This window comes from Lynx canadensis, chromosome B4, assembly GCF_007474595.2.
Source record: "Lynx canadensis isolate LIC74 chromosome B4, mLynCan4.pri.v2, whole genome shotgun sequence".
Taxonomy (NCBI): domain Eukaryota; kingdom Metazoa; phylum Chordata; class Mammalia; order Carnivora; family Felidae; genus Lynx; species Lynx canadensis.
In genome coordinates this window covers 121,352,246-121,369,564 of record NC_044309.1, presented here as the reverse complement: position 1 = coordinate 121,369,564, position 17,319 = coordinate 121,352,246, and the positions used below count along the sequence as shown (strand labels likewise).

Genomic DNA, 17,319 nt, shown 5'->3' with positions numbered 1-17,319 from the left:
TATAAATTATGAGGTCCTTGTGTAGTAGGAAACAACTGTACAGGTAAGTTACAGGAGTTTGAGTGCTATTTATAAAAATCTACTGAATATTGTTTTGGAGAAGCTTGAAAATGGGAAAAGCACCAAACTTAGAACACATGAATTCTAGGCACAAATGGTCATTCCTTCAGTTTTTTTCTTATAAAAGAGACTTGGACAGATCCTATCAAAGGTTTCTTTTAGTTCTAATATTCTCTTTTATAACTGGTAGTTGTGCTATGTCAGGTGTTCACATTAAAAAAAAAAATTGAGAGTGGTGGAATTTTGTTATTAGAATACGAGATACACTTTAACTTGTGGAAATGTAACCTCCTTGAAGGTAGGGACTGGATCTTTTTTTTTTTTTTTTTAATATTTCAATATTTATTTTTGAGAGAGAATGAGCAGGGGAGGGGTAGAGAGAGAGACAGAGGATCCAAAGAGGGCTCTGCAGTGACAGCAGAGTCTGATACAAGGCTTGAACTCATGAACTGTGAAATCATGACCTGAGCTGAAATCAGGAATCACCCAGGCACTCCAAGACACGTATCATACTGTTAGTATCTCTTGCATGTAGTGTGGTGGACTTGGCACATAGTGGGCACTCAGTAATTATTTACTAAATTGTGCTCAGTATCCCTGAGGATGTTTACTTTTCTTCTTCTTCTGAAATTTCCCTAAGTGTTAACTTTTGATTTTTTATTTTAAAAATTTTTATAAAAGCAGTACATATATTTTAAATCACTTAGAATTAATTGAAATCAACCTTCTGTGATGCACCATGTTTATGCTCTTGGCACATTACAAACTCCTTGGAAGTGTGAGAACTCCTGTTTGAGACAAACTACATCAAAACACAGATGCTGAAGTTCAATGTTTGAACATTTGATTTCTATGCCTTATGCTACATTCTGACTCCATATTTAGAAATTATAAAGAACATAGGCTTTTAATCCTGGGTATGAATCCTGCAACCTGTATTACCCTTAGGTAAATTATTTAACCTGACTCTGTTTCTTCATCTGTAAAATAGGAACCAATTTTTAGGAAACTTTGAGCAACACTGTGAAGACTAAAATGTTAACAAAGTGCCTGGCACATAGGATGGATCTTCTTCCTCCCTCTATTGAGCACTAAAGAATATTGCTTCCACATCAACTGTAGAGTGAGACCAAGATACCATTAATACCATATGGGTGAACAAGATAATGCCAGACTGTTTTCCAAAGTGGTTTATAAGAGTTCCCTCTCCTCCACCAAGCTTGCCAATATTTGATACTGTCAACTTTATCAATCTAAAGGGTTCAAAGGAATTTTATTCTGATGTTAATTTGCATTTCCTAATTATTAACTTGCATATTCCTAATAATTTCCTAATTATAAAAGACTGATTCAAAATATTTAACAACCAGACATAGCTGATATAGGAGGACCCTCTACCAGTCTAGGTATTAATCTTGTAATTTTTGGTGTGGGGAAATAGGGAATCTAGGGACTTGGGTAGCCAGGGTAGCTTGAGTGTCTCAAGGCAGTGAAACATAAGTATATATATGTACATAAAGTACATAAGTACTTTAATATTTAAGAACTGTACAGCCACATCAGCTAAGTATTAATGTTTACTTCTTTTCTGTGCAATGACTATTTCTCTCCTGACACTTTTTCTATTGGGTTATCTTTGTTGATTCATAGTTACTCATTATATCCTGGATTCTACCAAATTCATTATCAGTATATGCTACATACCATATCCCAGTTGTGTCTTACAAGCAGAAAATTCTTAATTTTCACGTAGAATTTATCACATGTTCACTACAGGCAGCACTTTTTTGTGACTTAACATTTGCTATCTGACAGGGAAAAGTCCTCACCGTATTACCCTTTTTAAGAACATCATGGCTATTCTCGGCTTATCTTCTATATAAATTTTAGAATCCTCTTATTAGGATAATCTGAAGAAATCTTGGGATTTTACACAGATATGCCTTTAGCCAATGGCGTCTAACTTGGGAAGAACTAGCATGATATTAAATCTTCCTATCCACGAACATGGTTATTCCTCCATTTGTGCATATCCTTCTTTTAGTGCCCTTTGATAAAATTTTGTAATTTTCTCCCTAAAAGTATTGTAAATCATTTGATTTATTCCTTCTATATTCTGTCTTGTTATTTTAAAGTGTGCTTAAAAAAAATAATTTGTAAGCTTTTTATTGCTTTTTTAGACAGTGAAGATACAGTAATATTATGAAATGTTTTAATTTAAAAAAATATGAGCAGGATTATATTAAACTGTATAATATATAATCTATGCCATTGTAACTTAAATAATAAAATCTGCTGTGATTTCAGACCAGCAGATATACCAGGAAGTTCAGGCTTTGGGGTAAATGGAGATACTTTATCAGCACAGGGAGCACATTACTCCAATATTGCTAAATCTTTCAGGCTGTGGCTCTTTTGTCTCTTGGCCTTATAGCCTGGACGCAGGAACTCTATCTTTCTCTTCTTGGCTTCACTTTTATTTTTGTGTTTCTTCAGCTTTTTCTTGGCAGCAATATCAGGATTAGTTACGAACTTGAAAAAAGAATAGAAATTTTATATTACTTTAAAAGTAAATATTAAACCAATAAAAACCAAATGCAGAAATGGGCCATTTTGTTCACCTTTAAATATCACAAATGCAGCACATTCCCATTAAAGAAAATCTGGAGCCCCACCTATAAAGTCCCCACTTCTCAAACACAGCCAATTCCTCTTTCCTCTCTGTGTTAAGTGTGACACACACGCATGCACACACCTGTGGTTAAAAATATCTATTAAGGAACACGCTATATTTTCAAACAGCAAACATACCTCTAAAGCCTTCCTCTTTTTCCGGAGTGCCCTTTTCTCATTAGCCTGTTTCTGTACAGAGGCAAAAGCTAAGGAGAAGCTCTCAAGCCCAACCAGCTTTTTGAGTAATTCTATGATTTCCTGCGATAGATTCTTCAGCAGAGGATCTGATCACACACAGAGTAATAATTAGTCATATAGGAAAAGACACATTTAACATCTATAAAACCAAGAACATGCAAAATTCAACCCCTGTGGAATCATCACTTTTATTACCTGAACATTAAACACTCATCTAAAACCAGCCTCTATGTTTCTGAGATGTGAAAAAAGGAAGTGTTGGGTAGGACACTTTCCAGCCACCACCACTCATCTGGGAGGCACTAAAAGTATCACAGACTCCATGAAGCCCACTTACCAGTGGAATCCTGGCTCAGAAGACACTAATTTGAGAAGCTGACAGAAACATTTTGGGTTACTTTATTAACCTGCTCAACTCTGCAGATGGGAAAGGTAAATATTTCTCTATGCCCCTTCTAATTCATGGGTCACAGATGCTTAGTTCTGGCCACAGCTTTTTTTTTTTGTTTTTTTGTTTTTTTTTTTTTTGGTTGTGGGGGGAGGTTAAGACTCCTGAGAAACTGACAAAAATCTTTGCTTTCCCACCCTTCCTCCCTACCTTCTTTCTCCCAAATACACATAACCCACATATTTCTGTATTCAATTTCAGGGCAGCTGTTCTAGATTACAAAGTTTTCTTTGAATATTTCTTGAAGATAAGGACTAGGTCTTTTCTCCAATGTTGAACCCCCAGTACCTGGCAAATATTACATGCTCAATAAATGCTGAATAATGAGAACCAAAGTGGACCTGGCCTTGACCACTGCTTTTTCCTCTCTCAGAGGAAGGAAATGTATAGTTCCTGCTTTGATACTCACTTGTTTTATTTTAAAACTTAATACCTACTTTACCTCCTCTTTCCAACCCCCATTCCCTCTTTTCCTATCATCAAAAGAGAATTTAGGATCAGTGAGGGAAATGTACAAATAAATGCCCAGGCAAGGAAAATGACATATAGGAAAAGTAAACAACATATTTTTAAAGTATTTCCTACTTTTGCCTTACAGTTCACAATAAGAGAATACCATGACATTTTATTGTTCATTATTGTCCATAGCACTATGGGGTTTAGAACCACCTCAACTTATAGTTTTCTTTGAATATTTCATCTATGCTTAGGAGTAAAACATCTTTTAGGAGAGAAACATCACTCTTAGACATGAGGAAGCACACAGAAGGCAGTCGTAGATAAAACAAAGATACCTTACTTGTTTGCTACTGTTTTGATACCTAGCAAGTTTTCTTAAAACTCTGGCAGGGAAGGAAGATAGAAAAGAAGGAAGCATTTAGGAGAGAAGTGAGGATATCTAATGTACAAGTATTCAGAAAACAGGCTGCAGTTACCCTGGTCTGAATAGGTGCTGTTCAGTTCTCGGAACAAAGGAGCTATGATCACTGGGAGATACGGCTTCACCTTGTCTATTCCAAGATCCAATGCCACAGCTCCAAGAAACTTAAAGATGCATGTTCTCTGAAAGTACAGATCATTCATTGTTATCTGAAGTGTTTCTTTTATTGCAGCCATATAAACAATTAATTCAGAAAAGGTCTCTTTGGGGGCAGATATTATTGCTACAGTTTTTGGTTGAAGAGTTTCTAGAGATGTGGGAGCATTACTAATACCACTGAAATACTTTAAAAAAAAAATGACTACTTTCAGGCATTCTGAACATTCACTGCACCTTTAAGGGGTTTCTAGGTGAGTAGGCAGCTTCCAGTTTTGCAATCCAGGACAACTTCTGGATCAACCACAGCAGTGTGGCTGGCTTGCTGTGCTCTTCCTTTGCCTCCTTGTTTTCTTCTTTGTCAGAGTCCATCTCCTCATCTGCACAGGACTTGCGTTTTCTTATTTTCTCTCTGGCTACACCATCTCCCAAAGCTGCTTGTTCTTCCATGTCTTCTTTTATCTCACCTTGCTCATCCTCAGAATCAGATTCCAGTAAATATAAGACTTTGGCTACAAATAACAAATTCTTAACAACCTTTAAAAAAGGAAGGGAGAGAAAGGGAGGAATTGGGACTTTGATTTTGAAACAGATATGGCTCAGTAAAAAATAGGTATTCTACAATTAGGAAAAAACTCCCCCAAAACAGGTATTGCACTATTAAACTGATGATTATTCCATTTTTTGATAATTCAGTTCTACCTTATAGTATACCCAAACCCATTTCCATGTAACTTATCTACTTGACCTAGTTCTACCTTTTAAGGTCACAAAGAATAAGTAAATAATTTCATTCTAGACTATCCATTTACATTTTTGAGAGAACTTTCATCCCTCCTCTATTAAATTTCTTCATAGAAATAACAGTTTCCACTTATTGAGCACTGATTCTATATACAGCATTCTAATTCAACTTTAAAATATCACTATTAGATACTATTATCAGGAGAGAAAATCAAGGCTCAGAGTTACTAAGTGACTCACCCAAAGGCAAAGCAAGTCGTCAGCCAAGATTGAATGGTTTTTAGAATTCAAGCCTAAGTTCTTAAACACTGAGCTCTTCCTCAAATCATGTGATCCAGATAAATAGCCCAGGGACCAATTTTAGTCTTATAATAATGGACCCATATAGTGAGTCCCTAACTCTGACATCCATGAAATCTCTGACATAGATATTTCACATTGATTACGTGACGGAGGAAGTCAAGTTGCTTTTGAGTTCCTTTACCATCCTGGCTGCTCTGTTGGGAGTGCTGTGTGCCAAAAGTTTCCTCCAAATGTAGTACTCAGAATCCCACATACTGTCCAAGGTTAGCTTGGCCATCGAGAATTCATGCCAAGATTATAATTTCCTTCTGGAAGCTTGGTCTCCCTAAAGACAGTCCCAGTTTTGGAGGCCTTTTCCCCTTGTGGCAGCCACTTCACAGTTAACTCACCGTAAGATCACAGTGAACTGAATTCCATTAATTTCTTTCATCCTGGGTTAGTACTAGTAAATCCCTTCCTGTCCCTAGTTTCCATGGTTGTATCTTTTAGCCTCTATTAAGACTGATATTTTGTGAGACACCACCTGCTATCTACCCTGGTAGGATTTCTTTGGCTTCACTTTGCTATCCACTGAATAGCTATCCATTCTTTCTCTGGCCCTGCCATATAATGAAGGGTACTATATTTCCATATAAAAAGTGATGGAAATATGAGGGCTTATGGCATCCTACTTGAGATCACTCTTTGGATACAGTGTTCACCTAGCTTCTTGTGTCCCATCACTTAATCTGTATTGCTGCTCCATTGTGTCCATAATGACAAGAGTCACAAATAACAGTCTTGCTCATACCAAGATACCACATCTGTGTATCTCATCTACCAGCCCGATGGCTTTATCAAAGGAGGAAAAAATAAAGGGAATAGACCTTACTCAAAAGTAATTTACATTTACTGCATATTTATACATGCTTCTCTATATTCACAATTTACTTACAGTTACATTCTATAGTATGAAAACAAAGTTTTTAGTGATTTATCTGCCTTTAGTTAAGGATAGACAATTCTCACACCACACTGTAACATAACTATTACTGCTTTCTCTTCAACTTCCAGGGGTAAGGGAAAGAAATTCAGTACTGTAGTTCATTATAGGGACAATGAAAATCAACCAACCAACCAACCAAAGCCCTTCAAAGCTGGTCACAACGTTGAGTAGATGGTTAAAACTGAACATGAAAAGATTAACAGTCAGCCTCTCACTGCACCATCTTTATTGGGCATTTTAAATGAAGCCAAGAATAACCCCAACATAGACTCCAGAGTTGATTAGATTTATAACTGAACATGTATTTCAGTATATGCCTATATTTCATTTAATTCCCCAAGCATTAAAATAGGAAAACAAACCAACAAAACCCCCCACAAATACCAAATGTAAGCCTATTCCTAGACTTGGTAGAACAGATCCCTTCTATTAAACCAGGAGGATGACAATACTCACCTGTTCTCCTAGAGATTGATCTAAGAACTTGGAATGCAACTGATGGCAAGAGGCTAGGGAGATACTTTTCATCTGTGAAAAGAAAATGGACATTGGCAGACACTATGCAGGGTATTTCTGATTGTTTTTAAAAAGTCCAAGTAACCAACCATAATAATATAACTGAAGTGCTAGATTTTGTTCTGAATGACTTGTATAGGTCTGGAGAGGGAAGGTCTCTACTTTCTACCTGCCACAAACATTTTAGCTCAAATAAAGGGGATATTTTCAAGCTTTGGGGATATTAATAATCCCTCAGATTATTAGCAGGAAACTTTACAAAAGTCCAGTATTTTTTTCCTTTTTTTCCCCCTCCATCTTCCAATCATTCACTATTTATGGAGTCTCCACTATGAGTCAGGCATTGTGTTGGGCCCTAGGAAATCAGAGATGGATGTAATGTGGTCTCTACCTAAGATTTTCATGAACATGATCTCAGTCATCAACAGGTTATGAAGGAGGCGGGATAGACAGTATTGCTCTCATTTTAATAAATCCTATTTTCCAGTGTTGATAAAGAACTTGAACCAATAATAGAAGATGAACAACAGAAGTGGACTAGACTGATAGTCTAAAAATTATCTTTGAAAAACCTTGGCCTTGAGGTTGACCCTTTCTAGTTCCCAGCACACCTACAGAAACGTGCAACAAGTCAGCTGTCAGAGTTTTTCCCAAGGGCCAACCCCCAAATAGTTACATGAACCAGAAGGAACATCTCACATAGATCACAAAGGAAAGAAAGGTTTTAGAGAAACCTTACCTTTTGTTCAAGGTCATTTGTTAGAAATCTTACTGCTACAGGTTCTGAGAACTTCTTTTTAGTTGTTTTAGACTTCCATTTTCTAGTAAGTTCCTCTGGTTGGCAAGAGGCAAAGAGCAATCCAAAAATCTGGGCTGCAGTGAGCCACACCCAGCTGTGTGGATGTCTCAGGTGACAATGAACATAACCTAAGGGAACCAAAATGCATTTTCAGATGTCTCACAGCTTTCCCAACTCTTTGGTGGTAAATATGATTAGATTAGGCATTCACTATCTATTACGTGCTTGGATTAAGGAACCAAAGATGAACAACATCTTTTGGCTGTAACATTTACAATTTCTAAATTAGGTAATATAAATTTGTATACAGGCACATGTTTGTTCCTAATAGTTATTGAAATTGGTGGAGAGTTATCATTTATTGAGGCTTTCTGTGTGCCAGGCACAGGGCTCAGTGTGTTACATATGTTTCATTTAGACCTCACAACAGTTCTGTGACCTTACAACAGTCAGTTGCATTTTACAGATGAGGCACCACGCTGTAACAGGCAAAACCAGGCCTGGGCCCTAGCTTGATCTGGCCCCAAACCTTACACTCTTATGTTACATGGCCACTCTCCATATATTACACTTGGAAAATACAGTAGAAAAGCCTTGTGGGTTGTAGGGAACAAGATTAAAATTCTGGATGAACCATATCATATCTGAGTCTTAGTCTATGCTGTTATACATTTCATAAACATGGTTTACTTTTGTTCTATATGTATTGTATTTTCTAATAATCTGGCCATGTCTCTGTGGAATCATACCAGAGTAGGCCATATAGTAATTTAGTAATTTCCATAGGATCATGAATTCTTTTAAAACAGGTGGGTACTTAAAGCATTCATTCCAATGTCTGTTTCCTATTGGCTAATCAAGATTAAGTATGTTAAATTAAAAATTCTAGGATCTTATTTGTTATTTAAAGAGTGATATACAGGGGCACCTGGGTAGCTCAACTGGTTAAGTCCAACTTTGGCTCAGGTCAAGATCTCATGGTTCTTGACTTTGAGCCCCGTGTAGGGCTCTGTACTGACAGCTCAGATCCTGGAGCCTGCTTTGGATTCCATGTCCCCCTCTCTCTCTGCCCCTCCCCTGCTCGTGTGCTCTCTCTCAAAAATAAATATATATATTAAAAAAAAGAGTGATAGACAAAAACTTAAATGTCTCCCAAGGGTTAAATGGTTTACTAAATCATGGCATATTTGCATGGTGGACTATTTACAGCTATTTTAAAAAGCTTTCTACTGAGTGTGTTATAGTATAATATTCTTATTTAGGTATAAACAAGATATAAGTTATATGGAATTATGCAATCTCTGTAAAAAAAACCTGTGTCTATATATAACAAAAAGACAGACTGGATGGAAATATATACCAAATTAACACCAAGCAGCAAGGAAGACTTTGAAAAACTTTCCTTTCTTTTACTTTCCCATAATTAATATTCCTTCTTTTACAAATGAAATGTATTACTTGTGAAATCATAAACATATTATTTTTCCTAGAAACATTTTCACTATAATCAATTTGAAAGGGTCTTTTAAATCTTTTTCTCATGGACTGTTCCCCTGACATTATAGACTTTCTAAGTATTCATACTCTAATTCCCCAAATTGGTTTTTAGTAATTCTGTCACAACTAATGTGTTTGTTTTTAGATGTAAATAAAAAGGAAATACTTACTCCAGATTTTATTCAGCGTCTCGGAGGGCTTGGTAAACTGAATAATATTACATTCCTTGATGAGTTTACTAATCAGTGTAAGAAAACTAAACAGAAGGCGATCTGCAGCTTTTTCTTCAGTCTCTTCCATGATCTAAAAACAGGATGGATATAAATCCATTGAGACAACTTCAGGGTTTCTATCAGTACTACTGTCACTTTGGGTCAATTTTTTGTTGTGGGTGCTGCCCTCTGGACTACAGGCTGATCTGCAGCATTCATGGTCTCTGCCCGCTAGATGCTAGTAGCACCCTCCACGCTCCAGTTGTGACAACCAAACATGTCTCCAGGTGTTGCTAAGTGTCTAGCAGGGTTGGCAGTGGGGTGGTGAAATCCCCCTGCTGGAGAAACTTCGATCTTCACATACTATGGAAGATAACTTACTTTAAATCTCATTTTAAAAAAGAAGATCCAGCTACACTGAATTCTTGCTTTCATTAAGAAACATTTTTGAACACACATAATATTTAAGCTGTTAGCTAAACCACCTTAAGTAAAACTACAAAAATTAGCACAAGTTTTATTCTCTGGCAAATTACTTACATCTTTAAAGTTTTCAGGATCAATTTCCTTTTCAATCACAGGAAGAACAGTTCCAAGTCTTCTCTCAAAAGAGACTCCTTCACTTTCCACAAACAAGCCACAGATGAGGGCAGCTAGTTGCCTATTTAAGCTCTACCAAAAATAAACCACAGAAAGACAATGTTAATAACACAACTTGGTACGCCATTTCCAAATTCATAAAATAAAATGGGCATGACTCTGTCTTCAATATTTCTTTTTTTAAATTTTTTCTTAATGTTTATTCATTTTTGACAGAGAGAGAGAGAGAGAGAGAGAGACAGAGTATGAGCAGGGGAGGGGCAGAGAGAGAGGGAGACAAAGAATGCGAAGCAGGCTCCAGGCTCCGAGCTGTCAGCACAGAGCCAGACATAGGGCTTGACCTCACGAACTGCGAGACTGTGACCTGAGCCGAAGTCAGACACTCAACCGACTGAGCCACCCAGGCACCCCTCAATATTTCTTTATAATGCCAGAAATCAATAGAATATGGATCTTTGGTGGCTTAAAATGAAAAATATAGAAAATCTTCACACCCAAGAATAACATTAAAAAAGAAATGGAACTCATCATTACCCATATTCTCCCATTTTAAATTAAAAAAAAAAAAAATCAAGATGAGCACTGAATAATATACAGAATTGTCGAGTATCAATGTCGTACACCTGAAGCTAGTAACACTGTGTGTCAATTATATTTCAATAAAAAAAATTTAATTAAAAAACTGGAAGTTGCATACAATACCCCCCCATTCTAACTTTAATATGTATTACAGTCAGTATTAAGATACAACACGTTTATATTCCACAAACATGGGCCACTGTTGATGGTGGCAAGTCAGCAAGTGGATATAATCACTGACAAACATTACATTTCATTAACTGAATATGCAAAACTGAAAACAAAGATATTCATCATTGGGGACTGGTTAGATACATTCGATACATTCATATAGCAGTGTCATTGGCTGACAATCATGTAGTGGGACTACAGGTGATTTTTATGTTACTCTCTATATTTCCTGAAGTTTTACTATAAGAATATATATATATTTTTAAAATTTTATTTCCAATATAGTTAACATACAATTAGTTTCAGGTGTACAATATAGTGATTCAACAATTCTATACATTATTCAGTGCTCATCATAAGGATACTCTTTAATCCCTATCACCTACTTAACCCATCCCCCCCACCCAGCAAGAGTACATTATTAACATAATCTACTAAAAAAAAAAAATTTGGGAAAAATTCAACAATGTTTAAGATGTATTCTTATTTAAAGTGAATACCAAAAGCTAAGACTTTTCATTGAAATTTAACTAAAAGCAACCTTAACCTTTTTTGCTCCAAACCAGGTGGTAACCATATCAAAGAGCCAATCTTTTTTCTCAAGGTTGATTTTACTGAGTAAAGATTTGATTGTCATGGATGCCATCTTCTTGCACATGGCAGAATCATCGTTCACCATCATTAGACAAAGAGGAATAAAGAACATTCCACAGTTCTCATGGAGTAGTCCCTAGAAGAAAACAGGCAGTTAAGAGCACACTCAGACTGGAATTCTTATAGATGCCCAAACAAGGGAGGCTCCCTGTGGGCCCCCAGGGCTCAAGGGGAACATAACTACAGTCTGTGATTCAAGGTACCTGAGGGAATGTGTCAAAGAGATAGGAGATCATTTCCAAGGCAGACTCTCTCCCGGTCTCATGTTCATAACTAAGGCAAGAACATTAGATAGACTTGTTAGTATCTTTTCAATTACCAATAATTGTTTTAAAAATTTTTAAACATTGTTTTAAGGTGTCAGTCTGTTTCTTAAAAAGTAGAAAAAAATATCCATGTTCCCAATTTTAATACTTATGTAAATCTATCACGCTACTATTCAGCTTTAAATGTGATTCTGTTAGATTTTTACCATTCTCCTTAAATAGACTCTTAATGAAAATCAGTGGTCAGACCGAATTCGAAAAGCAACTTACACAACTGTCACATGAAGCCATGTACACTCTTTGATAATCAAGTCAATGATTCAAATGATAACACCCTCAGATGTTTAGATTTTGTCATTTTCCAGACAGGTGCCACAATAAAAAGAGAGGAAACTACTCTTCTGCCCCTATGTAGTTTATGGCTTAAACTTACTTGAGTTGAGCAAGCATGAATTCCAAGTTTGGTCTCAATTTGTCACCCAGGGGATAGTCAAGAATATATTTCAGAAAAACCTAGGAACAGAAGCCACATAGATGATTATTTGGGTCCTATCTCTCCAGGATTTCTGCTTCCTAACCTGCTGATACACTGTTCAGTTACAAAGACCTTTCAGAAGACTGATCAATCCTCCTGAGTCAACTGCACGCTTTCCTTTCTTCTCCTACTTCACTTACTCAGGTCCTGCCCCAAGTGCCTGATTAGAAGTCCTAGCCTACCACTGGCATGGTTGTTTTGGGCTCCAGATCTAAGCTCACGTGTTGGAAGCTACTCTCTTCCATAGGTAGTGTGGTATGGTGGACTGAGTACGGACTGTGGTTCACCCCTGTATTTCCCCTTGAATAAGAATGACAATGATGATTGATATTAATACAGATAATACTAATTCATTTATTAATTATACGTCAATTAATTCTATATGCCAAGCACTGTGCTAAGTGTTCCTCAGTTAACTGTCATCACTTTCTTGGAAAGTAGGGGATATTATCCCCATCTTACAGATGAAGAGAATGAAGTTGGCACAGAGAGGTGAGTAACATGCTCAGGTGACAGTGCCAGAATTCCATGCCTGGTTTATCTTCTTTCAAACCATTGTACTAATTTATTAATAAAAGTAATTAATAAAATAATATAAGTATTTATATATAAGCTATTATATATCAATAGCTTTCTGCTACTGGAATAAAGCCCTAAATAAATCTTTAACAAGTACACGAAGTCTTGCCTGACCTGGCTCCCTTCCCCACCTCACTTAACCTTCATTTATCTCCTCTAATAAGTAAGGCCCTTACCTACCTCAAGGCTTACCTTCCTTAGGCATTGGCTGCTCCCTTCAACTGGAAAACTAAGCCTTTTTCTTCCTTCACATTTCTGCTGACAAGCCAATCCTCAGGAGAGCCCTTCCTGATTCTAACACCAGGGTGGTCCTCAACCTGATCATATGTTCTTATCATCTACTCTTCCATATTTTGTCAATTCTAAGCAGCACAGTTTTTCACATTTTAACAGATCTGAAATTGGGATGTATCTTAAAATTGATGGCATCTTACCACTGTGTCATAGTGTTTTCTTTCTTTGAAGTATATAAATAAAGGTATGTCTTATAAATAATGAAATATGACAGTGCTTTCTCCCTCCTGGCACTTAGGATGCCTGTAATTAAATACCTGTGGAATTTTTGCTTTGTGCCTGTGTACTTTAAAATTTCACTATCTGACAGGGACTATAAAAATTTTGTTGACTGCTTTTCCAGCAGCACCTGGCACATAGTAATATGCATAAGTAATTGATGACCAATGGATGGAAATATTTGGTGCAGGCTATCATGCTACAGAAGGAAAATATACATCTTTATCCATTTGAAACATTCCACTTGTGATGGGTTATTCTCAAAATGCTCTTTGTTAACTGAAATCCCCTTAAGGCAGAGCAGACATGCTTCTCACACTTGGTAAGTAAATGGGTTCCTGAGTCTCAGAATAAAGCAACAATGTGACACAAAATTATCTTCAGAATTCAGTCAATGTTGACATCTGTCTATCTAAATATGGAACAGAGAAGACAGGACCCAACACTTGCTATGGGAATAAGGCTTCTTCTCTACGAACCTGTCTGCATTGGACTCTGACAGGTTCACTTTGTGCAGAAATTGCCAACTTGGATACTTTCCGCATGACATCATCGATTTCTGGGACTAACAACTTCCTTGATAAAATGGCCTAAAATAAAAAAGGAAGACATCTCATTTCATGTTCTACTGCAGATGGTTGTAAGCTGATGCACTGTTAAAGCAGTCATAGGCAATTTTCAAAAATAATGAAAGTAACCTTCAAGAGAAAAAAAACATACACTTAAAAATGGTTAAAATAGTGACTTTTGTTTTATGTATTTTATAATTAAAAAAAGAAAAAAGCTCCACAAAGTCCAATACAGTAAATACAAGCATTTTTTAAACTTTCCTCTACTTTTATAGAAGGCTCTGGAAGTGTTAATTGAATTCATGTTCAAACATTTTAATAAGTAGGTATGTTAGATTACCATTAATCCATCAAAATCATCACAATGTTTATAAATTAATTTTGGAAATCCACAGCTAGTCAAAATACTTTGTTCCACATTATTCTAAGTATCTAATCTGAGGCACATAAACTGTAAAATCCAACATTCTGGTGATACCATACCTTCAGAAGACCAAATGCAGTGGCCTGTCTTGAAGTATCATAAATGTCTTCTTCAGCATATGCTAGTAGAACTTGAAGCTGCTTTTCGGTTATCTGGTAAGACTTCACTTTCTTCACAACTATGGTCACACACTGTAAATTAAACTAGTGAGGTTAATAGCCAGGACATCCCACGAATGAAGAATCAGTGAAATGGTAAGGCCTTAATACAACATCAATGCTTTTTCACACAGGATACCAACCCTCTGGCCTTAGCAAATTAATCTGGAAAAAATTCTGAACAGGACCAAAGGACAATGAGGAAACCTAAGTTTGATGTTAAACCTGGTCCTGGCTCTTTCGAAGTATAACTAAAAACACCTCACCTTGAAACAATTTACCACCAGGTGGAAGTTCTGGCCCCTGGCAGCTCCAAGTTTTGCATAGTCCTTCAGCAACAGGAAGAGGTGTTTTGTCAGCTGTTCTGCTTTTGTTTCTATGGAAGGCAGAGGGAACCTCAAGACCCAGATCAGGCACTGTAAAGCACCTGTGATCACCTGAAAAACAAAACCAACCAATTTATGTAGTGATCAAACCCAACAGTCAAGCACCTGAGGCTGTGTAGACGCTATAAGCAATCAAGTTGAAAAAATGAAATACTCTGCTCAGCCCACTCTAGAAGAACCGTATACCAAAAGCATAAGAAGAGAAGGAGATTTCCTATTCCCTGTGGTAGAACTTACTGCTTCTCTAAGGCACATAAAGGTGATGCAAGTAGGGGCGCCTGGGTGGCGCAGTCGGTTAAGCGTCCGACTTCAGCCAGGTCACGATCTCGCAGTCAATGAGTTCGAGCCCCGCGTCGGGCTCTGGGCTGATGGCTCAGAGCCTGGAGCCTGTTTCCGATTCTGTGTCTCCCTCTCTCTCTGCCCCTCCCCCGTTCATGCTCTGTCTCTCTCTGTCCCAAAAATAAATAAACGTTGAAAAAAAAAAAAAAAAAAAGGTGATGCAAGTAAATAAGAAAGAGTGCACCATATTCTTAACCTATATGAGTCAATGACTGGAAGAACTGGCCAATTTATTTATTTTCAATGTTTTTATTTTTTATTTTTGAGAGAGAGAGCAGGGGAGAGGCAGAGAGGGAGAGAGAAGATCCCAAGCAGGCTCTGCACTGTCAGCACAGAGCCCAATGTGGGGCTCAAACTCATGAACTGTAATATCATCACCTGAGCTGAAATCAAGAGTCAGATGCTTAACCGACTGAGTCACCCAGGCATCCTGAATTGGCCAATTTCAGCAACTTTTTTTTGTCTGGAAAGATACATTATAAATGACTTTTCTATTTTCTAGAATGGTACTTTAATCCATTCTAAGCAACTGTATACAAGGCACTCTAAAAATCAGAATTACAAAGATAAAGAGAACACTGTCCCTCTATTTAAAGAGCAGACAGCTGGGGCGCCTGGGTGGCGCAGTCGGTTAAGCGTCCGACTTCAGCCAGGTCACGATCTCGCGGTCCGTGGGTTCGAGCCCCGCGTCGGGCTCTGGGCTGATGGCTCAGAGCCTGGAGCCTGTTTCCGATTCTGTGTCTCCCTCTCTCTCTGCCCCTCCCCCGTTCATGCTCTGTCTCTCTCTGTCCCAAAAATAAAATAAAACGTTGAAAAAAAAAAAAAAATTTAAAGAGCAGACAGCTGGCTAAGAAATTAAGCATGAGAACAATACACTACAATTTAACATAGTTAAGTACTGTGCAAAAGATATGAAAAAAGTGTGCTGGGACCAAGCGATGACATGAGAATCCTTGACCTCCCGCTCAAACCTTAGAGACTGCTGAGATCAGTTACTTCACCTAGTTCAGCTGTGCCTAATAGACCCACACTGCTCTGGTTGCTGTAAGGTCTTCTTGGGCTGGATTAGATGAAGCCATAGAGGAAAGGTCTTTGGAGTCACAAAGGCCAGAGCTTAAATCCCAGCCCTGCAGTTTATTACCCATTCAACTACAGAGATGTTACTTAACCTCCTGGCACCTTCACTATAAGACAGGCAGGCAGGAAACGGGAGATGTGTCAGCTCTGGAGTCTGACGGACTGATATCCTAGATCTGTGATCTAGGCCAAGTCAGCTGATAGCCTACTTTTCTCACTGATAAAACAGAAGCATTAATAATATGTGCTTCATAGGTTGTTATGAGGATTCACACCAGTGAGGGCAGTAGTGACAAGGATGATGGAGATGATCAGTTCTGACATGGTGACACCATTACTCAGCCTCATGATGTTGCAAGGACCCAATGAAGTATAATGTTATCTACCAGAGCCTGTAACACTGTTGAAGGCTATCCAAATATATGGTTGGAAAGCAACGTAATGTAGGGAACAGAAGTCGTTCACGATATCATAAAGCCACTTAAAAACTCCATCATCTTGTGAAGCACAAGCCTAAAAGTTCTGGGTATTTTGTGCAACACAGTTCTCATGAAGGAACAGAAGCTCACCTTCACATCCATGGAAACCAGGCAGTCTATGAGGAGAGAGACAAAAGGATCCAACATTTCCAGAACAGGTTCACTTGAAGACTTGATCTTGGAAGTCTTTAGACTCAGATGTAGCAGCTAAAAGATTCAAAAAGATATTTCATACCAGTTGCCCAGAAGACCAAATGAGTTAGGTAAAGGTAAAATGATTTTAAGAGAGAAACATGAAACATTAAGATGCTTCTGTTTGAAGCAACAAAAATTCTGAAGGAATGGTAAAGGGCCTGGGAGACTCTCAGTAAGTGAAGAAGGTAGGAGTTCACTGTGCAGCTGAGATGCTGAGTTCATTTACCAAATGATTACTCAGGATTTACTTTGATTCGAGGCACTGGGTTGGCACACGGGGCACAGCAATGATCAAGATGAACATGGTTCCTGCCTGATGGATCT

The 17,319-nt window shown here is 37.6% G+C and overlaps 1 protein-coding gene across 2 annotated transcripts in view; it reads right to left on the bottom strand.

Annotated features, from left to right (window-relative positions):
* Window positions 1–1,676: 1,676 nt before the first annotated feature.
* UTP20 (UTP20 small subunit processome component) overlaps window positions 1,677–17,319 on the bottom strand; it is a 109,842-nt gene continuing 94,199 nt past the window's right edge. For both annotated transcript variants that reach the window (XM_030323493.2, XM_030323492.2), the window contains exons 48-62: window positions 16,891–17,007; window positions 14,786–14,956; window positions 14,421–14,552; window positions 13,848–13,958; window positions 12,175–12,254; window positions 11,679–11,748; window positions 11,369–11,551; window positions 10,012–10,143; window positions 9,430–9,562; window positions 7,703–7,890; window positions 6,904–6,975; window positions 4,653–4,952; window positions 4,315–4,441; window positions 2,872–3,017; window positions 1,677–2,592 (exon numbers count right to left, since the gene is read on the bottom strand). In XM_030323493.2, coding sequence (XP_030179353.1) covers window positions 2,437–2,592; window positions 2,872–3,017; window positions 4,315–4,441; window positions 4,653–4,952; window positions 6,904–6,975; window positions 7,703–7,890; window positions 9,430–9,562; window positions 10,012–10,143; window positions 11,369–11,551; window positions 11,679–11,748; window positions 12,175–12,254; window positions 13,848–13,958; window positions 14,421–14,552; window positions 14,786–14,956; window positions 16,891–17,007 — 2,118 coding nt within the window. In that variant the 3' untranslated portion in view covers window positions 1,677–2,436. The remainder of the gene's footprint in view (window positions 2,593–2,871; window positions 3,018–4,314; window positions 4,442–4,652; window positions 4,953–6,903; window positions 6,976–7,702; window positions 7,891–9,429; window positions 9,563–10,011; window positions 10,144–11,368; window positions 11,552–11,678; window positions 11,749–12,174; window positions 12,255–13,847; window positions 13,959–14,420; window positions 14,553–14,785; window positions 14,957–16,890; window positions 17,008–17,319) is intronic.